The 27676-nt window shown below is 43.9% G+C and overlaps 1 protein-coding gene across 1 annotated transcript in view; it reads right to left on the bottom strand.

Moving 5' to 3' along the window:
• LOC147696853 (disks large homolog 2-like) overlaps window positions 1-27676 on the bottom strand; it is a 1652766-nt gene that overhangs the window by 467397 nt on the left and 1157693 nt on the right. Inside the window, exon 10 of the mRNA XM_086936079.1 lies at window positions 11202-11346. Within this exon, the coding sequence (XP_086792205.1) occupies window positions 11202-11346 (145 nt within the window). The remainder of the gene's footprint in view (window positions 1-11201; window positions 11347-27676) is intronic.

Below are 27676 nucleotides of genomic sequence, written 5' to 3' on the forward strand. Positions count from 1 at the left end.
GTAAACCTCCTTGTTAAATAAGAAGTAATTATTCATCAAACATAACCTGATCATAGAAACTAGCATGTCATTGTGATTTTTATACATGAGGTTACGTTGATTCAAATAATACTTTACAGCGTTGAGACCATCCGTATGTTCAATACTGGTGTACAGGGAGCAAATGTCAAGGGCCACCAAAATGTACCCATCTCTCCATTCCACCTCTCTTAGCTTAGACAAGAAATGCCCCGTGTCCTTAATGTAGGAAGGTAGACTCACAACAAAGTTCTGCAAAAAGAAATCAACATATTTCGACATGGGCTCCATAAGGCTCCCTTGGGCCGAAATGATAGGCCGACCTGGAACAGGGGACACCTGTTTATGGATTTTGGGTATGAGGTACAAGGTAGGAGTCAATGGGTTGTCAATTTTCAAATACCCCAGTTCTTGCTTGGTTAGAAGACCTTCCCTCTTCCATTGGTGCAGTTCTTTGTGAATGCGGTCTTTAAGGTTACGGATTTCACAAAAATTGCCCTTCCTGTAACATGCAGTGTCAGAGAGATGGCGATTGGCTTCTTCCATATAAAGGTCTTTGGGCCAGATAACGATATTACCTCCTTTATCAGCCTTATTAATAATCAGATTGGAGTTATTCCTAAGGTTTTTCATCAGGTTGAAGTATTGTTTCTCTATGTACTTGTGTCTTTTGTTCTTTCTAGAAGTTTTTATTTGCAATGCTTTAAGATCCTCCGTGATCATGTCATTGAAAGTATCAATTGCATCTTTTGGCATCAATGGCATGAATGTGGATTTTGGTTTGAATGGGGTTTCACTTGGTGCATTGATGCTAATCCCCATTCTGTCACATTTTGCTTGAGTGCAGATGCTGGCGAAACTCTCCTCTAACGCCAATTCATGGGCTGTTTGCATTGCCCCCATATCTGCCACTTGTAACACAGAAGATGGTTGTAAGGAACTACTAATAGAAGTTGCTTTCTCTTGTACATTAGCAAGTTTGAAATGTTTCTTTAACTTCAACTTACGAATAAACTTGAAGACGTCAATCCTAGTTTGCACATAGTTGTAACCATTTTTCGGACAAAAGGAAAGACCTAAAGACAACAGTTGGATTTCTGCTTTGGAGAGGTCTGCTTCAGATAGATTGATGACAGTGTTATCCATGTCAGTGGTGGAATTCATATTCGTGGTAACTGTGTTGTTGGATTCACGGTCAGTGGTCATGGTGGAGGTGTTGTCTGCTTCACTCATTTCTACCACTTCTTGCCCCTGCCTCTTTTTGCGAAACCTCTCCCTGCGGCATTTCCTCCTTTCGTGGCATTTGTAGTTTTTACGTTTGCGTTTTTGTTCCGCTGCTGTTGGGTTTTTGGTCGCAGAGTTTTCAACCTGTCCTCGATTAAAAAACCCAATTCCTCAGATGGTGCATAATGCGTTGGTACAACGGAAGAACCACCCGCTATTTGTTCATCATCCGATCCCAAACTGCTTGCATTAGAACTCAATTCTGGCTCTGATACGGTTGTTTCCCCACCTTCATTGGTCATTGGTGATGCAGCTTTAGGTGTCATTGCCTGCCTTTTCATGGTATCATATTTCCTTGCAAACGTAAAAATTCTCCCAGTTTCATAATCTTGCTTATCCCGGGCGAATTTATACTGTTTGCGCAGGCTGATGGTTTCTTGATGTTTTTCTAAGCGGGTGTTTATTTCATCGCGGTATTTCTTGATGTATTCTGTTTCCTTATGAGTGTCCAATTCATTATTCAGTGCCTCAATTTCCTTTAGAATGTCATTTCTGTCAATTTCTGCGTACTTTATTAAAATGCAGATCATATTTTTAGATGCATCCAAGTTGTTAGTGGCTCACTCTTTCAACATAAGGGGGTTAGGGTTCTCAAATGATGGAGCTATGAGTACCCTTAGACCCCTTGGGACTCTCCCCACTTCCAAGTATTTTTCTAGTGAGCGCTTTTCCCACCACTTCGTGATCTCAGTCTTAAGGAGTTTCTCCAATTTTTTAAGCTTCCCTTTGAGATCCATGTTAGGGTTGCTATTGTCCATATTTTCTGCAGCTGGTCTTACTGTAGGTAAGTTAACAAACATGGCATCAGCCAATGCCTCCCGGTTCTTTAATGCCTCTGCCGACGATGTCATATTTGGAGAGGAAAATATTACTTTAGCCACAGCCCTTAAATTACGAAGACTTCACTCGGAACAAGGGCGTTAATTACTGGTGTTCAACTATCTCTCTACCCGTGCTATGCAACTATTCAATCAGTTCACAACGACGCGCACTCACCAGTTTACCGCGCGCAACCTTGTAGTCCCTCGGGGGTCCTCCGACTCCAACGCGGTCCTACTTGGGAACACAGCGTTCTCACTGAAAGTGCTTGTCGCGTCTTCCTGGTTGCACGGGGAGCTGCTGACTCGATTACTCCTTCCGGGTCAATGAAAAGTCCGCATGCGCGGTGTCGGCCGTTTCAGCCCAGCAGCTCGTTTTCAGAGAGAGGATCCGTCAAGACAGAAACAGCCGTATTCTGCCTGAAATTGTATAGAAACAAGGTCCTGCAATGTGGCTCCACACACATCCCTCAGGTACAGATCTCCACAACACCAAGACGTTAAATCAAAAGTGGCTTTATTTTTCCCTCGCCATCGGCATGACGCGTTTCGGCCGTCAAAAAACGGCCTTGATCACATGGCTTCAAATGACCAATGGGGGTGTTTATATACTGTGCTCAACAAAAATATAACATCAGGTCACATGGGTAAGGGACATGGAAAAAATACTAGTATACAAATATGCGCTAAGTACAAACTCATTAAAACAAATCACTTATATACACAAGCTCATTCCAAACAATGTGTAAACATATTATTGAAACCATTTCATCTTTGATAAACATTGTAAGTTCGATCGATTTTGCATATCGGATAAGATAAAGTGCAAGTGCATGATTGAGCTCAATGTTGAACTAAGTGATGGTTTAAGAGTGTGTACAAAGGGAGAAAAGATAGACTCATTATTAATACCTCATAGGTTTCATAATAGTCATGAAATATGTATAGATTACTGATACCATGCCCCTGAGTGCTAAAACAAACCCTTTAGGATGTTAAAAAGAAAACAGTGCTCCAGTGCTCTAAAGTGCATAATATACTCGCAGTGTGTACAAATATGTCTTGATTTCCTCAAAATCTCTATGGTAGATGTAAATTTCCATATTGTACCTGCGCTAGTGCTATCAACAAAACACAGTTAAAAACATATGTTTTTGATGTTTGTATTAAATCTATTTCTATTTATCTATCTAAACGCAGACACACACACAGATATATATATATATATATATATATATATATATACATATATATATATATATATATATATATATATATATATATATATAAAACACAGGAATCCTGACGCGATGGAGATCACGGTAAAACAGGTACAGACCACACGATGATGTGAAAGTGAAAGGTGCTTTATTCCTCCTTAAGTGGCAGCATGACGTGTTTCGACCGGTAAACCCGGTCTTGATCACATGACATGGCCAGTGAACAGCGAGTTTAAATGCAAAAACTGTTTACATTCGCTCCTCCCATCAATCATGATAACAGTGAAGAAATACTCTCGAAAGATAGCAGAGGTAACCAATAAAGTTAATAAAGATTAGATCAAAGGCAGGGATAAAATGTAATCAATGACATCATATATATACATTCTTGTGAATAAATAAATACAATGAATCCTAATATATGAATCTTCTCAACAACAATAAATTAATAGATGAAACAATCAATCAAGGACAAGTGCCCAATAAATCTTGATATAATCCCTGAAATACTAATCCAATCTCTGCTATCTGAAAATGGTCTCTACTAGGGCAGAAGTTTAGTGCAAATAGTAGCAATTAAGGTGCAAAAATATATAAAGCGCAAATTACCTATTAAAACATAGGGAATTTATTTAAATATACAACCCAGCAGATGCTCAAATATCCACAAAAAGTGCAATTGCAGAGGACAACCATACTAAATAATACAGTTCCTCCTAAATACACAAAAATATTAATTTTAATTATTCTCCAGACAATCTATATACAATATTTCATAAAAAGAAACTGAAAAATATAAATTCCATAGAAATATATAATGAAATTTCAGCAGCATGATAGAACAATGATACATTTTTAATTTTTTAATGAATTGAAGATATGTTGAATCGCGAATCAGATCTTAGAAACAGGTAAAATCATATCATCAATATACCAATATACCAGTAAATGGAGTGCCAGAAAGCCAGGTTTTTACCCAATAAATAAGTACTTGGACCCTATACCTCATCTCCACCAGACTAAAAACCAGTAAAAACTAGAAAAACTGGTAAAACCAGTTTAAAACCCGATAAAAACAGGCATAAAAGGACATGGATAAAAATTCATCATGACAAAATCAGCTAAAAAGTTTGTAGCAGCAAAAGGGCATATTCCAAATAGATAGATTATTGATGATGTATAGAGTCATTGTTAGTGGATACTTGCCCCAAGCCAAAATTGAGCAATCCAGATACAGTAAATGAAAACAAATTCAGAAATACAAAATATTTATAAAACTATTTTTATAAAAAATTATTTTTATAAGCAATTGTATAGATCGTCCCCTGTACATATATATATATATATATATATATATATATATATATATATATATATATATATATATATATATATATATATATATATATATATATATATATATTCACTGAAAAAACCATAGGTTATAGACCATATATAGTTAGAAATTAGCATTTACAAAACCTTGAAAATTCACAGAAAAAAACATAGGTTATAGACCATATATAGTTAGGGATTAGCATTTACAAAACCTTATTTTACTCACACAAAACCATTGAAATTCGCATATATAGTTAGTTGCACTAACTATATATCGCGCACCCGCAATCCACTGCTGATGATGTCACATATTACATCATTCATGACATGGTCAGTGACATCACTGATGACATCACTGATGACATCTCAAATGACATCACTGATGACATCACTGATGACAACATCCAGTGACTGTATGTTTCTGTAAAGTTAAAAGATGTCTTACATATTGAAAAATGAGTGAATGTATAAGTGTCTGGATGAAGGATTTAGTAGGTGCATGACTGACTGTATGAGTGAGTGATTAAATGTGTCTCACTGAGTGCATGGGTTAGTGACTAAACTGTTTTAATTTGTGCATCTTTATATCTGTTGTTCTGTAAACTGCTGCATGTGTTGATCAGTAGCTATATGAGTAACTATATGGATTATTGATTGGTTGCCCAAGTATTTGTATGGGAGACTGAGTGTGTGTGTGGGTGGCTTGGAGGTGTATGACTCGGTGCATAGATGTGTGAGCAGTTGATTCACTAGATGTATGCGTTCAAAAGTGCATGTGGAAACAGCTGTATGGGTGGTTGACTGTGTGCATGAGTGTATTGGTGATTGAATGGATATCTCAGTGCTATATGTCAAAGTAAGTACATATGTAAAACACAGTACATGTGAGAGTTGACATATATAAATAACTGTGTATAAGAGCCAGTAAATGTGTGAGTGGATGTATGGATCATTGTGAACTTGTATCAGGGATTGTATAAGAGAGTAAATATGTGTTAGTATATGTTTGAATAAGTAAGGTGTGTATAACTGTATAGTTGAGGAAATGGAGTTGTGATTGATTCTTTGCATGACTGACTAGGTGTGTGAGTAACTCCATGGATGAGTGACAGTCTGTGAGTGTCTGTTTACACCTATTGTATCTAAGGTTATATTAGAGTCTGAAGAGGTTCATTGTATTATCACATAAATGATATCATCAGTGATGTGATCAGTAATGTCAAATGAAATGTCATCAGTGATGTCATCAGTGATGTCATTTGAGATGCCATCAGTGATGTCATCAGTGATGTCATTTGAGATGTCATCAGTGATGTCATCAGTGATGTCACTGACCATGTCATGAATGTCTTAATATGTGACATCATCAGCAGTGGATTGCGGTTGCGCGATATATAGTTAGTGCAACTAACTATATATGCGAATTTCAATGGTTTTGTGTGAGTAAAATAAGGTTTTGTAAATGCTAATCCCTAACTATATATGGTCTATAACCTATGTTTTTTTCTGTGAATTTTCAAGGTTTTGTAAATGCTAATTCCTAACTATATATGGTCTATAACCTATGGTTTTTTCAGTGAATTTCAATGGTTTTTTAATAGCAAATATCAAAAGCTGTAAAATTTATTCTTCTTTTAAATGAAAAATATATTTTATATGTTTTTATTATAATTGTTTTATGCATCTGCCAAACCCTGACCTCTTAATAGTGCACTGTGGTGGAAATGATTTTGTGACTATGACTGGGGTTGGTCTGGAAATGCTTTTAAAGGACACCTTTCAGCAATTGATGACACTTTTTCCCCAAACTGCCTTGGTATATTCCAATATATTCCAAAGACAGAAATGGAACTGGTCCAAACAATTTTGTCCACAATTTGAGAAAGCACGGAAACATGTGAATAAATCTCTTTCTGCTTACATGAGAGACTTTAGAATGGGTTCAATATACAACAATAACTTGCGTTACAACATGCAAGACATCTACAGAGGAGATGGTGTGCACTTCTCAGATGAGGGGAATAGAATATTCCTCCTGAATTTAAAACTGTGCATTGGAACCTACTTGTAGGTACCTAAATCAGCCACAGAACCCAATAGCTCTTTTCAGAGCTACCCTACCTCTGATCATTCTAAACGTTTATCTTTTTCTAACTTTTTTCACTATTTTTCACCAAAGTACGCTCCCCGGTTCGCTTACCGGTGCGCGTACCGGGCGCTCCCCCGCGAAATTTTTCAATTTTTTTTTTATTTTTGCATATATCAGCGTCTTAAGCCCCCCTCAGAAAACCTAGAGGGTCACAAAGTGTCTACCGTGCCCCCTTCTACCCATTCCGAACATTGTTTCCCCTCCATCTTGTGTCTCAATTCTACCGATACACAAAATGGAGGACTCCCGTAACGCTGCCGGTACGCGTACCGGGGCGCGCACCGGTGAGCGCTCGCTAAAAAAAGGTGGGAAAGTAATCTACAGAAAAACCACTGGAGACACTTTCATCAAATATAGAATAGGCCCTACTACATAGCAGTCCCTACCATTTACCCAAATTTGATGGAATTCCATTGAGAAAATTATGCTGTAGGACTGACTAAATATCCTGAGGTAAATTACAAGACAGAAACACATATGAAGTGTTAGAATTGACAACCAATTAAAATGTTACTTTCATTTTCTACTATTATTTCAAGACATTTGATTGGTTATGTACCTGAATATATATAAAGAAAGAGAGAGAAACACAGCCATTTTGACTACTACTTCCTGAAGTACATTTCAAGAGCATTTTGACTGTCAACTTTAACTTCTTTTTCAAAGGTAAGATATAATTTTAAAAATTTGAAAGGAGAACTATGTTATGCACTTTAAATTAAATAAGGAAAACGTTTTCAGATAGTTACATACTGTCCTTCTATAAGAGTTAGTCATTGAGAAAGACTTAATTATTTAAATTATTGATTGAGTTAGGCTTCTGTGGTATAATTATGAATTTACTTAGGCTTCATCACAGGCACTTTTTAATAGTTTTACTTCCTGCCTGAAACCATGCACTGCCCAAAGATTACTTCACTGTTAAAAACTCACAAGCACCTGTCTGAACTTAAACCCAAAAGTGCCCTATCTCCACTGATATATTTTTATTATGCAATTTACAGCAAGAAAATGGAAGCACAGCCAAAAGAAAATACAATTTCATTTGAAATTAAGATTGAAAGCAATCCAAACCAAGAAAAAGAAGAACTAGACTTTATGGATGAATCAGTAGACCAAGAATTATTAAAATGTGCTGAAGAATGTGAATGTGATTCTTGGAATGCAGAGGACATTCCTGATGATTTAATGTTACAAATTCTCTTAGATTTAGAAAAATCAGAACAATAAATTTAAATTTTAAAAGGTAAAATTGTTTGAGACATTATTCTTTTTAATATGAAAATTATGAAATAGTACCCAAAAAGATAAAATATAAACTGAGACTTAAAATATACTGTGCAACTTTTTTTGTGTTACATAGTAAGTTTGCTCATAGTTACTTCCTTTCTCCCACTATATTATCTCCAATGTGTATTTAACATCTCTTTATCATCTCCTGCCTCCATGTTCTTTCTGCTTTCCTCACAGACTATGCTATGAATTCCATATACCACAATAACTTCTGAAACAACATGCAAGATATCTACAAAGGAAACGGTGTATTTTTATTTTTAGACTCTGCATTGGTACCTACATGTTGGTACTTAAAAAAAAAAAAAAGAACAATCAATATACATACATTATTTGAACATTCTTTCATTCTATTTTCCCTATATTTCGCTCCCCGGACCGCTTCCCGGTGCGCGTACCGAGCGTTCCCACCGCAAAAAAAACGCGGGGCCCTTTTAAAGCCCCCTCATCAAACCTAGGGGGTCAGGGAGGATGTACTCTGCCCCCTTATGCTCATTTCCCCCTTTGTTTTTGCCACCTCTTGTGTCTCGATCCTACTGAGACACAAGATGGCGGCCGCTCCGGACTGTTTAGAATGTTCACAGTCACCGGGGAGCCAATCCGCTTCTCCTCGCGAAGTTCCGTTACGCGTCAGGTACGCGAACCGGGGCGCTAACCGGGACGCTGTCACAGATATATCTGTTTTTTAAAACGTTAATTTCTCAAAATCCACTGGAGCACATATATTGAGACATAGCAAAGGCACGTCGGGCAAACCATATCTACAATTTTGCCAAGTTCGTATAAATCCATTCAGCCGTTCGAGCTAAAAGTGATTCCAACCGCCCTATGGAAAAATGAATGGGAAAAACGTGTTTTGGGACCCCCCTTTTTTCTCGGCCCCCCCCCTTGACGAAACCCCCCCAAATTTTCATGGGCTGCTCAGAAACAAAATGTGCCATTTTCCTGAAAGTTTCAGCCAATTCCATCCACAAACGCCAAAGTTATTCGACATAGAATTTTCAGAAATCCCATAGGAAAAAAATCCTAACTATATATACCTACTGGCGACCGCCAGTAGGTAATATATATATATATATATATATATATATATATATACACAGAATGTATAACTAGCGCTGTGACACAATGTTGTCATATATGATATCATTTCAGACGTTGCAGTGAGGTAAATGGCAATGCCTCTGCCTTTCCCTTCACCTATAAGTGCCTGTTGGTAAGGGTGCCCTTCCCATACCACTTTTCAGGATATCGTGACTGAGCCTGCGATTCAGGCACAACATTTCCTTCCCAGTTTGCTGCAACTGGTAGGTGGTACCGGTACAAGGGATCTGAAATGGGCTGTGGTAGAAAAAGCTCCCCCAACCAACCAGAAGGCCCTATTTTAAAAATGTTCAGTACTGCAGCACTCTTTGTGGGACTAACCGTCTAAATATACTTAACTTTTCTGAGCATTAGCCTCTTTATATCCAATCAAAACTCCTCTTTAAATGCTAACTCCTGAAAAACAGCTGTTTAATCACAAACACAGTATCTAAGTAAAGTTCAAATTTTTGCCAAATTTTGTGTCATTCTGTTTTGCCATTTTTTCTTTTTTGGAAAGCAAATTTCCCATGGGAATTAACGTGGGAAATCAATGATTTGGTACCCCCCCACTTGATATATCAGTGTAAGTCTTCCATGAAGGAGTCAAAGTGGTTGAACTTGTTGTCTGGAGAGTTCCATGCAGATTTGTCAAATGGCGCCAAAGTTATTAGCAAAGCAAAAAAGCTCTTCCTAGGGATAATCTTACATAACTGTAACTACACAGTGGTGTCCTCTACTGTGTAATATACATAACCTGCCCTTTTTATTTGTATCTATGTATACTTAAATGCCCATTGCCATCCCAAAATATTTGCAATATGTGTTACATTATTTACAATACCCCTGAAATTGTTCTTCAATGAAGGTTTATACATCTTACATTTGAAGGTTTGTTGCCAAATTACAAAGAAATACTTTTAAGCAAAATGTAATTTTATGTGCCATAGAACACAATGCATAATTTAGTCTATGATGTTATGAGAAAACAATCTTATTGTAAAATATGTTTTTGTGTGGTAATATTTGCAAAAGATTATATGGGAAATGATGTCATTATGTTACCAAATCATTCCTCAAACCAGCTTCAAAGAAATTATTAATGAGTTAATATTATTGTACTCAACGAACCTCTGGCTACATTGAGTATTGTTTAAATGAAACACATGCTAAGCTCTGTTTTACAGCTTTTTTTATACGTGTTGGGGGAAAATGTACTTGCGAGGCCTTAAGAGTTATTCATAGTATATTTTGTGAGAGCAAAGGTTCCGTGTTAATGTCCATTAGTAATCTTGAGATACTGCAGCAGACATCAAGCTTAAGTTAGTTTCTGAACAACTCATTTTTCTGAAGGCAAAGCCAATTATAAACATGCAGACATTGAAATTGTATTGCTTAAAGAATATTATTCGCAACAGTAATGGGAGCAAGTAACTTTCTAGTTTGTCACTAGAAATGAGGTTTTGTTTGCACAAAATCAGTTTTTATTTAAAATATGGCAACTGGTAAATATAGCAGCATTGCTAAATAGCACTGATATCACTGCTCATCCATTCAGGTGATTTCAAAAGTTTTATAAATTGACATCAAGATAAGCGTGACAGGACGAATCTATGCACTCATGAATACTGTCAGAAATATCTATCAGCTTCAATTTTTGTATCATAGGACTAACTGCATACTAAAGCATTCCAATAACAATGCAGATTGCACCCAAAAGCGCCTTGTTGTAACAGGCCATTTTGCAAAAATTGAGAACTATAGTTAATTTAAATTAAACATTGTCTTAAGGCATGTCAAAAGACGTGCAATGCGGAATCAAGGTTTGCAACACTAATTTCAGAAGCTTAATAATGTACACATTATTAAAGAGAAAGATTGCACTTGTTACCTCGTTGGAGCTGGAAATGTGTTGAGTACATTTATATAAAACACATTATGCACAAAACATTAAACAACATGCTACAAACCCAATGTATTTGGCAACCAGGCACTTACAATGTGTTATATCTGGTGGGCCATAGGGATCGGTCAAGAAAATGGTGGTAGGCTTTCCCACTTTTAGGTAAACTACATCAGAAGTGTTCTTCAGAATTGCTACTGCCTCTTCATGCGTGACTTCTTCTAAACTGTAATTGTTTACCTTAGATGAAAAAAGAAATAAAATGATTCAAATTAAATATTTCCATACAGGCTACCAACAATCCATAAGATTGCCAAGACATTTCAGTTACATATTCATATCAAATAATATATAATTCTCAAAATATATTTGCAAGGAAAGGTACTTTTTAAAATTCAATGCAGATTGTCACTAATTAGTGACTGATTAAAGACATGACAATCAGGCCAACCTTATCAAAATATTACGTTGGTTTAATAGTCGGTTTTACAGATCTCACCCAATGATAACAACCAGTGTTCCCTCCAATCATTCTTCTTCATGTGTGCCCATGACATGTCTGTATTCACACTTATCTCAACTGCCTACCAAACCCTGTGTGTCTGAGTCTGGGATATGGGCAACAGTGCTTACGACAAAGAGTGACACAAGCTCTGTAGAACTGACCTGACAATCATGAATAATATTTCAATCTTCCTCTTAAAAATAGAACTTAACTTAGAAAACACGGTGCTAAAATTACCCCCTCCCTCCCCACTGCCCCATAATGTGTGACTTGCTCTGCTCCTTCCACTAAACGTTCTGGATAGTTTTCTTAATTTAGTCTGTATTCAGTGTAGCAAGTTTAGAAATGTTTTCCTTCGGCTCCTAAAAAAAAAGGAACTCAGACATATAGGATATATGCTTTGAAGTATCTACTTGTATCTCACAATTAGATTGAAAACAGTGTAATGTTTTTATAATGAATTTTATTGAATGACTTGATACTCTGACTTTTTACCTTGATGTTTCATTAAATGCATTTTTTTTGAAAAAAATATTGTCTCTTAGTATTATCTATGGAGGTGTTCCATATATAGAATTCATGCGTGTGATGGCATTGTGTATGTATGGAGTAAACGGAAGTTGGTGAGTCCAAAGGGAAACCTTTTTCTTTACTTGTCTATTTAGGTGCTCTGTCTCAGACCAGGGCTGCAGTGCGGAGTGAACGTGGTGCTCGATACGATGTTGACAAATCACGGTGCAGGCTACAGAGCCGTTTGTGGGAAGCTGGCGTTGGTCAGTCCGGGCTGTGGTGTGGAAAAAGGTAGGGCCGATGACCTTTTTCAAAGTTGCCCGGCGCTAACCGCCTCTATTACCACTCAAGTTACCAAACAAAGAGGCAGGCGCTGGAGACTGGAAGGCAGGAAACAGAAGTTTTATTCCGACGGAGTAGAACACATCAATTCAGACAACAGGGTATCTTCACGAGGTGCTCTAACCGCATCTCTGAGGCCTGGCCTCTTATACACAGGTTTATGATCTTTATTACAGTTTATTGCATGTGGCACATTCTTGCAAATACTTTGAAGTACGGAAGGGCATCCTCGGAATCCCCGCTTCAGGCCCGTTCCCACACACATTTACAGTAGAAGTCCCCCCCCCGGTCACAACAGGTGACGATTGTCGCGCAGCTGGACATTCCGCCGATTCCCGGAATGTATGTGGTCGATCGGGTCTCATGGGGTGGGGGCTTTGATCAACTCGTGGATCCTTTGATGGGAGAAGCTTCCTACTGTATGGGGGCAATAAACAGCATCCGCAAGGCTAGGTGGCGGTCTGGGAACGAGCAGGACAATCGGACACAGAGGAAAGTGGGGTTTTATCAAAAGGACCCGGGATCATGAAAGGAGTGGAGGGAGGTGTGGAGCTGGGAACGGGATGGGGTTCCGAGGCAGGGTTGCGCTGAAGAGGGGTTTATGGCCCAAGCATGTGAGAGCGGGGGCTGTCAGCGCGCGGGGGATGCCTGTGAGGTCAGGAGAGAGAGAGAGAGAGAGAGAGACGCGCTGGCTGTGGGCGATGGGCAGAGAGGCCATGGTATTTAGAATGGCTGCCGCTTACGTGCACGAATGGACTCAAAAGGGGGACAAGATGGCGCCGATAATGTTGACACTGCAGTCTAGATTTTAACAGTCCTCCCTTTTCAACATATCTAGCCAGCTTGTCTAATCAATGTCTATCTGCATCAGATTCCTAACCTCGACGTTATACAGTGCTCTCATGCGTTCCTTTTCAAAGTCCACAGTCTTAGGGCAGGTACAATTCGCACATAGCGAACACAGAGGCGGCAGGCATTGAATTCCTAAGCAGAACCCACATATTACAACTACAGGAATTAGGATAATAGTAAACAGTCTCCAGCCCCAGTTCTTAACAGTATTCCAAAACCATCCACCAAGCGACCATTCTTCCTGCTCCTGGTGAACTTCTGAGAAGAGTCTGTGGAGATGTTCGATGGCTTTGTACACTGAGGTTGAATTGTCCGGTATATATGTACAGCAGCTGGACCCAATAATGCGGCATGCTCCACCACGATCCGCTAAAACCACATCTAGAACAAGGCGATTCTGGAGAGCCACCAAGCGGACCGCTTGAAGCTCGGCTGTATTGTTGGCAAGGATGCCAGCTGTGATGTTCATTGTTGTCTCGACTGCCTGAGTCAAATGTCGGATGGCACGGCTGTTTGCCATTGGGCCCCAGAGCGGAACAAGTCCCTTCATTGCATCGAGGAACTGTGCTCCTGTAGAGTCGGCTTGTTCAATGTCCTTGGCTCGTTTTTGTCTATGGTGATTCGCCGGAGCCACATAGGTCGGAGGAAGGATGAAGGAGATAAAACAGGTGCCCCCCCAGCCTTTGGGGAGCCAGGTGTAAGCTTTTGTGCCACAAACAAAGTACATATTTGGAGAGGGTACAAAGGAAGGTGGATCGGTGGAGTCCAAAGTTCTGGTGATGCGGCAGGCACTGCGGCCCACCAGCTGGGTCCCAAGCCCTTCTATGCACATAAGGCCTGTGACGTTGATGACGGATAGGGCCACAGTCAGGGTGGCAGCTGTTCGCTTCCGAAGGTAGGAGAAGGTGGGTCTGGTCGGATTGTTAAACACCTGCATTTCAATTCGTTCTTTGACAGGGATGTCCATGTGGATAGAGTCGTTGGAGGTCTGCGGGCAGAAGTGTGTCTTCGTTTTGTTTCGCCAGACCTCATGAAAGAAATGCGTCATAGTTTTGCTGGAGGTGGCATTATCCCTATAGCTCTCTTGCAAGAGGATCAGCCAAGCAAGGCAGGAGCCGTGAATTGAGAAGGGTGAAGGGATGAAGGGTATCGAATGTCCAGTGGCGTGGGGTAGTAACCCACAGATCCAGCAGTTGGTGGCATTGGTGGCAAGATTGTGTTGGTGCAGCAGTTGCACAAAGGAGTTGTTCCAAAACTCCTTTCGCCTTTCTCTGAGTTGGGGTGAAAGAGAAATCAGATAATGTTCCTTCATGGTGGTAGGCTGTGCAGTGGTCAAGAATGTCTCATGAGCGGGTGTGCTTTCTTCCACAATCCAGAGGGTGGTCATGAGAAGGAGGCAAAAGAGGATTGCGATAAAGAGTGCAATTGTCTTTGAACTGTGGATTTTGTTGGTCTTTGGGTTTCTGTAGTGAATCTTCGGGTGTCCGGTTGCTTCCATCATCTTCTTATCGGGCGCTTCCATCATCTTCAAGGGAGCTCGGTAGCAGGCAGAACTAAAAGACCTCGTCTGGCTTTCTCTCCTGACAGCCTTTGTAGTGTTAGGCCACCGATCTGAGAATTATGACTTAGTCAATGATCTACTTAGCCGAAACTCCCTTCTTTCGTCGCAGATTATACCCTTCTCTGGATGGCACTGTGGGGTCAGGAATCTTTGCTAGTTCGAGTGTCTCTGTGTCTGGATAGCAGTCCAGTGATGGTCGGTCTTTGTTCAGGAGCTCTTCCTGGGTAGTCACGTCTTCGGTCGTCGTCAGAGTCAGGGGGATCCGCTTGCAGTGGTGCGCATGTACCCAGGTCCGTTTTCCTTCCACTCGAAGAGCTGTTCGGGTGGTGAGGAGGACTTGCCAGGGGCCCGTCCACCGGGGTCCCAGACTCTTGGCACGCTGGAAATTTCTTATTAGCACGTGGTCCCCGGGTTGCAGGTTGTGTCCGGGACCCCTGGAAGCGTCAGGGATGGCATGCAGCACCTGTTGGTGAATGACAGACAGAGTTTCAGTCAATTTATACAAGTAATCAGACATTAGGACGTCCGGGACATCATGAATGGAAGTCGGTTTTGGTGCAGACCAGACGCTCATGGGTCGGCCGAAAACGACCTCGTAAGGTGTCAAATGGTGTTTGGTGGGGGTGGAACGCATCGATAGCAATGCCAGTGGGAGAGCGTCTGGCCATTTCAGTCCTGTGGTAGCCACTATCTTAGCTAGTTTTAGTTTTAGTGTGGCATTGTGTCGCTCAACAAGTCCAGCAGACTGGGGGTGGAAGACTGCGTGGAACTTATGTTTTACACCCAGCCCTTTCAAGATGAGCTGGATAACTTCGGCTACAAAGTGGGGGCCATTGTCGCTCCATAAAATTCGACAAAGGCCGTAGCGAGGGAAAAATTCTTTTAATAGTACTTTTGCAGTGGCCATAGCAGTGTTATCACGGGTTGGGTATGCTTCCACCCATTTGCTGAATGCACACACCACAACAAGTACGTATTTCAGGCCTTGGCATCTGTCTAGTTGGATGTAGTCCATCTGTAGGACTTCAAATGGGTGATTGGGAACCCCAAACCCTCCCCGGGGTACTACAGTTCCTTTCCCGGGGTTATGTTGCAAGCATATCAAGCATTGTTGGACCAGACGTTTGGCGGAGTCTGTGATTTTGTCGTTGTGCCAAACTCTGGAGACAAGTTCGATCATGGGGGCTGATCCTATGTGTGCAGGGGAGTGTGCCATAGTCAATATGGGAATCAGGTATGAGTCAGGTAGCAACCATTTGTTCGTGTCTTTTGTCCGCCAGCAGCCTTCATCGTCTTTCAGTCCCACCTGTGCCCATTCAGTCAATTCGTGTTGTGAGCTAGCCATTTGAATGTCCCTAATAGTGTCCCTAGCGTCTGTCCATTTCTCTGCTTGTGACCTGGTCACGTACATGCGTGTCGTCGTCCTATTCTCAGCTGTGGTCCGAGCAGTGATGTTGGCTAGTGCATTTCCCTGTCCAATAATGTCTGTCACTTTCTTGTGTGCCTGGCATTTGATGACTGCAAGTCGTTTGGGGAGAAGGACGGCTTCGATCAGGGCGGAGACTAGATCTCCATGGAAGATGGGGGTGCCGTGTGAGGTCAAGAATCCCCTTTCCTTCCAAAGGAGCCCAAAATGGTGAACCACCCCGAAGGCATACTGGCTGTCGGTGTAGATGTTTGCTGTGGTTCCTGCTGCTAGGATGCATGCTCGTGTCAGGGCAATTAGTTCTGCTGCCTGTGCAGATCTTTGTGTGATGCGGGCTGTTTCTACTACAGTTCGGGCTGTGGTGACCGCATAAGCAGCTGAGGTGGTGCCATCAGGGAGTTTGATGCAAGAGCCGTACACCCACAGCTCTCCATCGGGGTCAGGAAAAGCCTTGTCTCTGAGGTCAACCCTACTCCTAGTCTGTTCGTCTGTGAGGGTCACACAGTCATGTACAGGGGACACATTGGGATCGTTCTCCGGTAGGGGCAACAAAGTTGCCGGGTTCAGTGTGGTGCATCTTTTCAGGGTGATGTGGGGTGCAAGCAGAGTCAGTTCGTATCCAGTCAGTCGTGCACTCGTCAGGTGTTGCGTCTTAGTTTGGTTCAGGAGGGTGTCAACTGCATGGGGTACTAATACCGTGAGGGAATTCAAGAGCACGATCCCCTCACTTTGTCGGATAGAGATAGCAGCGGCAGCTACAGCTCGAAGGCAGGCAGGCAAGGCTCTGGCTACGGGGTCAAGAGTGGCAGAGAAGTAAGCGCATGGTCGTTGCTTTGGGCCAATGGACTGGGTCAAGACAGATAAAGCACATCCCTCCCTTTCGTGAGTGTAGAGGGAGAAGGGCTTCGTGTAATCGGGGGTTCCTAGGACAGGGGCCAAACAAAGGGCATCTCGTAGTTCTATGAAGGAGGATTGGCATTCAGGGGTCCAAGGGAGTGGGAAGGGGACATCTTTAGATAGCAGGGAAAGCAGTGGTTTCACAATGAGACTGAAGTTTGGCAACCACTGCCGACAGAAGGAGGTGAGGCCTAGTAGGGAGCGGACTTGTTTCTGAGTCTTAGGGACAGGGGTTTCAAGAATGGTTTGGATCCGGTCGGGGGTAAGTTTCCTTCCGTCTTTGGACAAAAGGTGGCCTAAGTAAGTGACCTGGGGTTGGCAGAATTGCAACTTCTTCTTGGAGACCTTGTGGCCATTTTCCGCAAGGAAGTGCAGGAGTTGAATGGTGGCTGTGACTGCTAGTGGAGTGGTATCGGCCGCCAAAAGGATGTCATCGACGTATTGTATCAACACCACTCCATCGGGTAACTGGACTTCATCCAGTTGTCTCTTGAGGGCCTGACTGTAGATGCTGGGGCTTTCTGTGTAGCCTTGGGGTGCTCGACAGAATCTATATGAGCGGGCTTTTAGGGTGAAGCCAAAGAGGTATCGGCTGTCTGGATGGATGGGGATAGAGAAGAAAGCATTTTTGAGGTCAATGACAGTGAAGGTGGTGGCAGTAGAAGGAATCAAAGTCAGGATAGTGGTGATGTCTGAGACCACGGGGTACTGGGGTACAACTACTTTGTTGATCTCTCGAAGGTCGATGATGAAGCGGTACGCTTTCTCATCTCCCTCTCCTTGTTTCTTGATGATAGGCAAGATAGGGCTGTTGCAAACATTGCTAACCACTTCCTCTACCACTCCTGCGTCTATCAGTGACTGAATAATCTTTACCAATGCCTTCTCGCCCTCGGGCGATATCCGATATTGTGGAAGTTTTGGGAGTATTGTGTCCTGTCGAACAGTGATGTGCACTGGGTCAATCATCATGCGTCCTACGTCCGAATCTGTCTTGGCCCACAGATACGGAGGCAGAGTGTCAAGTAGGGACGAGTCAGTGTCAGTGATAGAAAACATGCGTCTGGAAGGGCAATGCCTGAGCAGAATTGGGTTGTCGTACAGGAAAACTCGAACTCTGTCTTGTGAACATCTAATAGTAGCTCGGAAATGTTTCAGCAAGTCAAGTCCCATAATGGCGTCAGGGGTATTGGCGGAAAGCAAAAACGTTGTGTCAGTTGTGTTGTTCTCTAAGTCGAAGGAGATCGGAGTGGACAAAGGGTTATTGGAGGGCGTTCCATCGAAACCTATTGATGTTATAAGCAAGCCAGACAAGGGTGCCCTTGGAATCAGTCGTTTAGATAACGCACTACGTGTCGCGCCAGTGTCTACCAGAAATGGAGACTTTGTACCCAGGACCTTAGCGGTGACATAAGGACCTTGCTGGTCAACATAGAGCTCAACTGGATCCCTCCCTTGCCCTAGGCAGTCCTATGCGAAGTCGCGGGCATCGTCGTAGTCAGACTGCTGGTACTGGTTCTGTCGGGGACGGTCAAATGTATTCGGTCTGTTTGATCTATTGTTATTTGTGTCATTCGTGGACCCCCGTTGCTGTTCTCTATTTCTCGGTCCACCCGCTACGTCCTTGGGGTCCCTATTTCTGTTCATCTCCAACAGAACCGGACACTGGGATTTCCAATGGCTGAATCCTTTGCAGAATGCACACTGGTCCTCACTAATGTCTCTACGTCCAACATGGAGTGTCGGGTATGGTCTTTAGGGGGTGCGTTCCTAGGGACATTTGTCTGGTAGTTCCCTTTGTATTGCTCTCGTCCTATAGTCGCTCCTTGCAACTGCGCAATCATCACCCTTTCTTTTATGTCTTTCTTCTTCTTCTCTGTCACTCTATCGTTTTCATTTTTCTGGTGCTCGTAATATTGGGCCATCTGGAGGATAGCCGCGGGTTTGGAGGCCGCCCAACTACTCTCGCTGGCCTGCAGTTTCTGAGAGACCTCCTGTGACAAACCCTTTACATAATTCTGGACAAACAGATGGTGTCCGGTCGCAGTGGTCATGTCCTGGCCGCTGTAATCGGAGAACACCGTTTCAAACCGGGAGAAGTATTCCGATACGTCTTCCTGGGGTTTCTGACGACACGCCGTTACTATCGACCAGTCCACTTTCTTTTCTGGGATCAGGGTTTTCAATTTCTGTACAATTTTGTCTGGAAGTTCTAAAATGGGTTTCAAGGGTTTTTGTCCAGGTTCTCGTTGCCTATCTATGCCATCGAGTTGTGACCAGGTATGTCCGAACAGCTCAAGGTGGTCGACTTTCCGGATTTGCTTCCACACATCAGCTGGCAGACATAACCCGAAAAACAAGTCGATGTCAGCCAGGGTCATAATCGTTGAACCTAGGGCTGTACCTAATTCAGTGTAGAAGGCAGTGGGGTTTTTACGTAAATTGGGCAGAGACTTCCGGAACGTCAGAATATCTTGCCGATCCCATGGCTGATAGACCCAGTTGTACACTACCCTCCCTCTTGCATCTTGGTGGTTGACGTCATTTTGTGTTCCCAGACCTCGTGGGGGAACCCAGTAGGGGGCAGCCTCTCTTATTGGCATCATGGTGCTAGCTTGCTCAGTTCGTGATTCGGTCGCTATGGGTGTCGTAGGTTTAGCTTCCGATTCTTGTTCAGTGAGGTGGCGGAAAACCTCAAGCGTACGCATAAGGAGGTCCGTCACGTCACACTCGCCCTCATCCCCGATATCGACCTTTCTATACAGAGTCGTTAGGCTCTCGGGACCTTTGTCTCGATATCGGTCCTCATACGCATTCAGGGCATGATAACACAGTCGTACGGCAAAGTGCCGTCTGTGGCTCCCTGCATATGAGTTGAACATATCCGTGATGTACTCCTCACTCTCTTTTCTTTCTACCAGTGTCCTTACTATCTTGTCAATCCCCGCTCGCTCATCTTTGCTTAACCTGTTCATTCTTGTGGAATCTGTCTTTCGGGCCTCTGGATCATCTAACACTGCCGCTTGTGCTGTATCTAGTACAAGGGGTTCGGCCGGCGCGGAGGCCATGGGGACCGAAGCTCTGGTACTACTCTCGCCTGTGCTTGGGGGTAGTGGGTGCTGTGCTAAAGGTTGGGAAGGGGCATATGGAGGGGGCATGTAGATGATCGGAGGACCTAATAAAAGTTCATCGTTGGCTCGCTGTTTCGAGGGTAATTCAGGGTAGAGCGTAGAGGGTGTTCTAACCGGACACGGACTTGATGTCTCTAACTCTTGTTTCTGTTTGGCTTCTTCTCTCTCCTTTATCTCTTCTTCTAATTTCTTAGCAGCTAGGTGGGCTGCCTTTCGCAGCTCTTTTCCCAACCTACTTTCATTTCTCTTTTTACGTTGTTCTGTTTCTTTGCGCCACATGCCGAGACTATCAAGCATAGTGGGCGTTGTCTTGTGTTTCCCAAGGGCTGTTTCTAGCGCGCTTATTTTATCCTCATCTAAGGATCCTATCAGTGGCCACTGACTTTTCTGATCCTTCTTCGTATATTTATGCCACAGCTTGCTATAAGCTATAGCGATCAATCCATGCTTCATGAACATGTCCTTATTAGGGGTGCCCTCCAGTGGAGCTGGATGGTTCATCTCTAATAAGCGGTCCGGGCTAAACAGGCTACCAATCAGTGGGGAGAAGATAGGCATGACGGATTACAACGGGGACAAAAGTCTGCACTACCTATCTTATCACTGCGTGCAAAGACTAGACAGAATATTTCTATTCTTCGTTATTTGCAGGCGGTGAATACCTCAAAAGAACCAATATCGAACAGTCAATGCTCGGTCAATCAAACAATCAATGGGGAGAATAAGTAGGCACGACGGGTTACAACAGGGACAAAAGTCTGTGTTACCTACCCTTTCACTACCTGTAAAGAGGGAACCTGTTCTTCCCTGTTTGGCGACAGAGAATCTCCAGAAAACAATCCGCGAACAACAGTTCGGGCCAAACAATCAATCAGTGGGGGAGGAAGATAGGCACGACGGATTACAACGGGGACAAAAGTCTGCGTTACCTATCCTTCACTACCTGCAAAGAGAGAGCCTGTTCTTCTCCATTTGCAGACAGCGAATCTCCAAAAAGAACCAACAATTCAAAGAGTAATACTAGTATTTTCCAAATCAAACAATCATTTCGCAATTTGTCGTGTTACACGACCTTACCCGGACCGCATGGACAGTTTCTTGTCTTCCGAATCCAGCGCCCGATCGTCCTCTATTCTTCGTGACCATCGCGGCACTCCTGATGGTTCCCAGTCAGGACCGTAGATCACTCGAGAGAGGTCTGTTCAGAACCAGTGAAGTTCGGATGATCGGCTGTCAGACTAGGGTCTATCGGACAGGAGCTCTCCCGATCATTGCAGTCGTTCACTCTGTCGTCAGGACCTCTCCCACTGGATCCACGAGTCACTGATGGGCCCCACGTTTGGGACGCCAATTGTGGAAAAAGGTAGGGCCGATGACCTTTTTCAAAGTTGCCCGGCGCTAACCGCCTCTATTACCACTCAAGTTACCAAACAAAGAGGCAGGCGCTGGAGACTGGAAGGCAGGAAACAGAAGTTTTATTCCGACGGAGCAGAACACATCAATTCAGACAACAGGGTATCTTCACGAGGTGCTCTAACCGCATCTCTGAGGCCTGGCCTCTTATACACAGGTTTATGATCTTTATTACAGTTTATTGCATGTGGCACATTCTTGCAAATACTTTGAAGTACGGAAGGGCATCCTCGGAATCCCCGCTTCAGGCCCGTTCCCACACACATTTACAGTAGAAGTCCCCCCCCACCCCCCGGTCACAACAGGTGACATTCCGCCGATTCCCGGAATGTATGTGGTCGATCGGGTCTCATGGGGTGGGGGCTTTGATCAACTCGTGGATCCTTTGATGGGAGAAGCTTCCTACTGTATGGGGGCAATAAACAGCATCCGCAAGGCTAGGTGGCGGTCTGGGAATGAGCAGGACAATCGGACACAGAGGAAAGGGGGGTTTTATCAAAAGGACCCGGGATCATGAAAGGAGTGGAGGGAGGTGTCGAGCTGGGAACGGGATGGGGTTCCGAGGCAGGGTTGCGCTGAAGAGGGGTTTATGGCCCAAGCATGTGAGAGCGGGGGCTGTCAGCGCGCGGGGGATGCCTGTGAGGTCAGGAGAGAGAGAGAGAGAGAGACGCGCTGGCTGTGGGCGATGGGCATAGAGAGGCCATGGTATTTAGAATGGTTGCCGCTTACGTGCACGAATGGACTCAAAAGGGGGACAAGATGGCGCCGATAATGTTGACACTGCAGTCTAGATTTTAACAGTGGTGTGGGATGGGGCAGTGTGTTGTGAGACTTATGAGTGGCGTCCCAAGCCACGGTGTGGTCACGAGTGTCGAATTCAGCAGGTAGCGACCTGAGTCGGTGAGACCAGGGCGGCGAGGCGGTGCGGTGCCCACAGTGCAAGCAGCAGCTCGGTGGTGGCGGCGGCGGCTGTCATCGTCAGTGGGACCAGGGTTACGGTTCGAGATGCGGCTGTGCGCTCTGTGGTGCCATCAGTATAGGGAGCCGGCGACAAAGTCAGTGAGGGAGTCGCCTGCTTTCCCCCCTTTGTGACAACTAAAATCACTTTTCCAGAGGTGGTACCCAGAGGTCGGTGAAGTCTTTGCAGTCCTTGAGACTTCAGAACAGGAGGCAAGCTCTACTTCAAGCCCTTGGAGATACGCAGCACAAGGTAAGAAAGTTCAGTCCAGTCCTTTCACTTCCCAAGGCAGAAGCAGCAACTGTAAGCCAATACAGCAACAGCATAGCAGTGGTGCAGTACTACTCCTAGCAGTTCTTCCAGCTCTTCTTCTTGGCAGGTTTCTTGATTCCAACTAGTTCTAAACGTCTGGGGTATGGGCCACAATTTTTATACTCAGTTTCTCTTTGTTCTCCCAGGCAGAGAGAGTCTGTGCTCAGTCCAAACCAGGTCTGTCCTCTTTGTCCCAGCTTCCCAGCAGGAGGTGGAGACAGCATTGTGTAAGGCAAGACCAGACCCATTCCTGTGCAAGGAAATCTCCTCCCACTACTCCAAATGCAGCCTCGGTCTATTCAGCCCAGCCCTAACTCATCCAGGAAAGGCAGGACACACCTCACCCCCCAACAGTAGCTGTCAACAGTGCATGCACAACCCCAGGCTCTGTCACTCCAAAGCCACATAGTCAATCCACAAACCAGTAGAGGCACATGGGATGGCTAAGCAAGAAAATACCTACTTTCTAAAAGTGATATTTTCAAACACAGAGCAAAAAAATCAACTTTACTAAAAGATGCATTTTTATTTGTGTCCAGGCATACTAAACTCTATTTCCCTTTCTCGTCCCGATTGGAAGGTATGCTTATAAGGTGTTATTTTATCCTATGGGACAGATATGCTTTCCATAGTAAAAAACGAAATACACTGTAATTAACTGCCAGGACATTTCACACACACCAGTGCATGTCCTACCTTTCACATACACAGCATCCTGCCCACAGGGGTACCTTGGGACTATCTCAGGGGTTACTTGCATGTATGAAAGGAGAAGATCAGGGCCTGGCAAGTGGGTGCACTTGACAGGTCGACATGACAGTTACAAACTGCACGCAGGCACTGGAGTGGCAGGTCTGAGAACCTGTTTAAGGGCTGCTTGTATGAGTGGCACAACCAGTGCTACAGGCCCTTCAGCAGCATTTGATTTACAGGCCCTGGCACACTCAGTTCACTGTACTAGGGACGTATTAGTAAATCAAGTATACGATCATGGAAACACCAATCCATAACACAATTTACAACTAAAGCACTTGCACTTTAATACTGAACAGTAGTGAGCAGAGACATTAGAACAGCAAAACAGAGTCAGAACAGAGAGATCAGAAAGCAACAAGACTGGGGAAACATGCCTAAAGATGCCAGGTCTAACAGACGGGGAGGATGTTGAGCTGGAAATGGAATGGCATGACTTCTAAAAGTAGAAATTTCCTATGTGCAGGTCAGATTGGGATGTGGAGCTAAGTAATCTCTAGATCCAGAGACAAAAGGAACTCCCATATTAGAATCAAAAGTATAATATTCTTCAATGAATCAGTTTTTAAATAGATTGCCTTAAAGAATTGATTTCCTCTTGTTATGCTGATAAGTCTGACTCATCCAGAGATCTTTGGAGTGAAAAAAGACATGAGAATAGGCTACCAGAGCTCAGTTCTCCTGAGCAGTCAGAATAATACCTTTTTCTCTAACAATGACCGAATAACTTTGGGAGAGTGAATTGTCTGCCTGTGGAATGAGGCCAATGAGTTCCTATTGCACTGGGATCTAGTGAAAGAGTATAATTTGTTCTTATATGCTTCTTGAACAATTTCAAGACAGTGGCATTAGAGAAAGTGATGGGACCCCACCTCCTGCAGAATGTGATGTGGAGTCCTTGAGTCTTTCATATCTCATAGACGTTTCTTAGACCCCTTGAGGATTGGACCCAGTGGTAACTCCTCCGTAGGGTGTGACATGGTGTCGATCCACCACCTTGCTCCACCTTTATTTGCTTAACCTTTTACAGCTTTTACAAGAAAACAACTAATGGATCATTTGGTTGTCATTTAAAGCTGTAACATCAGGTAGGCAGCAAAAGAGGGCTGCATTGTCTGTATTGCGCATGTGTCAGGCAGTGGCTGTTATAGCTGAGCCTCACACAGCTACAGTACACATCTGATATGCTGCATTAACTTTGGGCAGTGCCTCATGTCAGATAATGGAGTATCAGGGTTGGCGATCATTCACTCTTTTGCCCTATCAGAAGTTGGAATAGAGAAGAAAAGCCTATTTCCAACTCTATCCAACTGGCTTCTGATATGGTAGAAGCTCATTGAAGTGGCTCTGCTGAGCTGCTGGAGGTAGGAGATGGGAGAGTCAAGAATTGTGGGCCATGCAGTAAAATAGCATGCAGGTTCTCATCGAGGAGGACTGCCCCAGGTAAGTTCTGTGTTCATCAGTCTTTAACTTTGTGTGAGTGCGTATTTGTTTGTGGGCTGGGGACTGCACGCATATGCTTTTTGTGTGTGTGTGTTTGCGTGAGAGTGTATTTAAATGCATCCATGTTCGAGTAGGATTACATCCTTGCTGCTTTATGCCTCTGTTGGCTGTTGCACCGCCGTACGAAGCACAGGTACTGGTTGCAGTGCTAGGTTGCCACCTTTCCCCACAGAAAAATACTGAAAGTTAAGATTCTACACAAGCCCAGCTATGATTCATTAATGTAACTATATCAAATTGTAGGAAAGTAGGATCTGTTTTTATAGTTACCCCCACTTTTTGTTGGTGTCAGTCTATGGTTATTTTTCTAGTCTGACTGGGATCCTTCTAATCAGAATCCCAGTCACTGTGCTCCCTCCCTACATTGACTATGGTAATTACTTCTGTACCTCCACAATTGGCTACTGATGTATCCTTGTAAGTCCCTAGTATATGAAACTAGGGTAGCCTCATGGCATACGTACACCAGGGGTCTCCCATGGGCTGCAGGATGTATTTTGCCACCCATGAATGACCACTCAAACTGTGACTACAGGCCTGCCATTGCAACCTGTGTGAGTTGGTGCTTGCACCTCTCATGACAAATAAAAGTTTCCTTGTATCTGAGGTCACTACACTTAAAGGCCTTTCAGTCCTAAAGGCAGGGTGCTTGATTATCAGTGTGAGGGTGCCCATGCATGAGCAGGATACTCCTAGAATCCCCGGAGTCAATTCTTCAGGCTTTGTAGGTGCAGTCAGCCATTTTAATACATATATATTGGACATCAGTCATTACAAGATGTCTAACTATATAGTGGCTGCACCGAACCCAGTCATGTTTGGTATCAAACATGTTGGAATCATACAAAACACCGATTCCAGTGTTTAAAGTATGATCCAATGTATTGGAGTGCTCCCTTGGGGTACCCCTTGTACTCACAGTTACAACCTTTCAGGGTTTGACAGCAAGCTAGTGCTGCTGCCAACCACAGACATGACTCTGTCCTCCTGCTGCTGAGCCAAGCTTGCCTAGGGGAAGGTAGAAAATAGGGTTCCTATCGCAGGGAGGTGTGACCACCTCCCAAGACAGGACTTAATGTTTTGGCTAGGGTGGGGGTTCATGCCAACACAACTAAACTGCTTTGAAGGGCACATTTGGTGCCCTCCTTGCATAGTCCAATTTGAACTAGTTCAGGGAACCCTGAGCCTTTGATGAAGGACATGGATTATCCTCTCCTCTGTTGAACCCCCTTCTGGGAAGGACTCCTGAGTCATCCTAATCCCTTTCCAAGGGTATTTAACCGCATTGCTGCGGCGGTCATTTTTGCGCTGCGCGGCTTTTTTACAAAAGCCGCGTTACATGACGAGCTCAGCTTGTCATCCGCACACGCCCCCGTGGCTGATGACGAGCTGAGCTCGTCATCAGCATCGAAGGGGTTAAGAGCTTACCTGTGGCTGGGTCCTCAGATTCGTCATGGGACAAGACTCAAGCCTGAAACTTTGCTGGACTTCATCTGGAACCAAGACTGCATCAAAGAAGACTACTACTGCTCCTGGTCTCGCTGTTCTCCAAGTTGTTTCTGTTCTCTGTGTCTGTGCTTCTTCCAGAATTTTCTCCAGACTTGGGGGCATCAAGAACACCCAAAGTAATATCCCTTGGAGTGAAGGGGTCACTCCCCTGCATCAGCAGGCACTACAGCAAAGCTGACCGATCTGCTGTTCCTGATGTCCCACGGACTTCTGAAGGATCAATAACACATATGGTGGTTCTGCAACTCACTGGAGGCCTGGCCTGTCGTCTCTGCAATTTTGAGGCTTGTATCCCGAGTTGGAACCGTTGAGACCAGACCCCTGTGCACCACATCAACTTGCTGTTGCCAAGGCTTGTTGGCTCTGAACTCCAGAGATCTTCGGGCTAGAAGAAGCTCCAGCCATCAGCATCTCTTCCTGCCAAGTACACCATCTTCACTGCATCCTCTGCTCCATGGGTCTTCCTTCTTTGTGAGCTGTTCAAGGTCCTCTTGTGACTCCTGTGCATTCAGAATATGGGTCATCTTGAGGGCCCTCTCCTGCTTCAGTGGACTCTCCTTCTTGCTTGGGGCCTGCTCTGACTCTCCTGCTTGTGGTGAGTCCTTGCTGGTCCCAATGTTGCTCCTTCTTCTCTCTCCATGCCTGTTGCAGCTGCCAGGGCTTGTAGGTGCTCCCGCTGGACACAGACCTCCTGGTTCTTGACTTCCAATGTGGAACAGCTCATGCAGGGCTCTTGGTCTTCCTCAGCAATGCCTCACAGCTGCAGCGACAAGGTCACTGTTGACTTGTTTGAGCCGTCTGTCATCGGTGGGCATTGCTCTTTCGTGTCTCTTGGTCACCTCTGAGTAGCATAGACACTGTCGCCCCTGCTTACAAGTTCTCCTCTTCTAAAATCTAC

This window comes from Lissotriton vulgaris, chromosome 8, assembly GCF_964263255.1.
Source record: "Lissotriton vulgaris chromosome 8, aLisVul1.2, whole genome shotgun sequence".
Taxonomy (NCBI): domain Eukaryota; kingdom Metazoa; phylum Chordata; class Amphibia; order Caudata; family Salamandridae; genus Lissotriton; species Lissotriton vulgaris.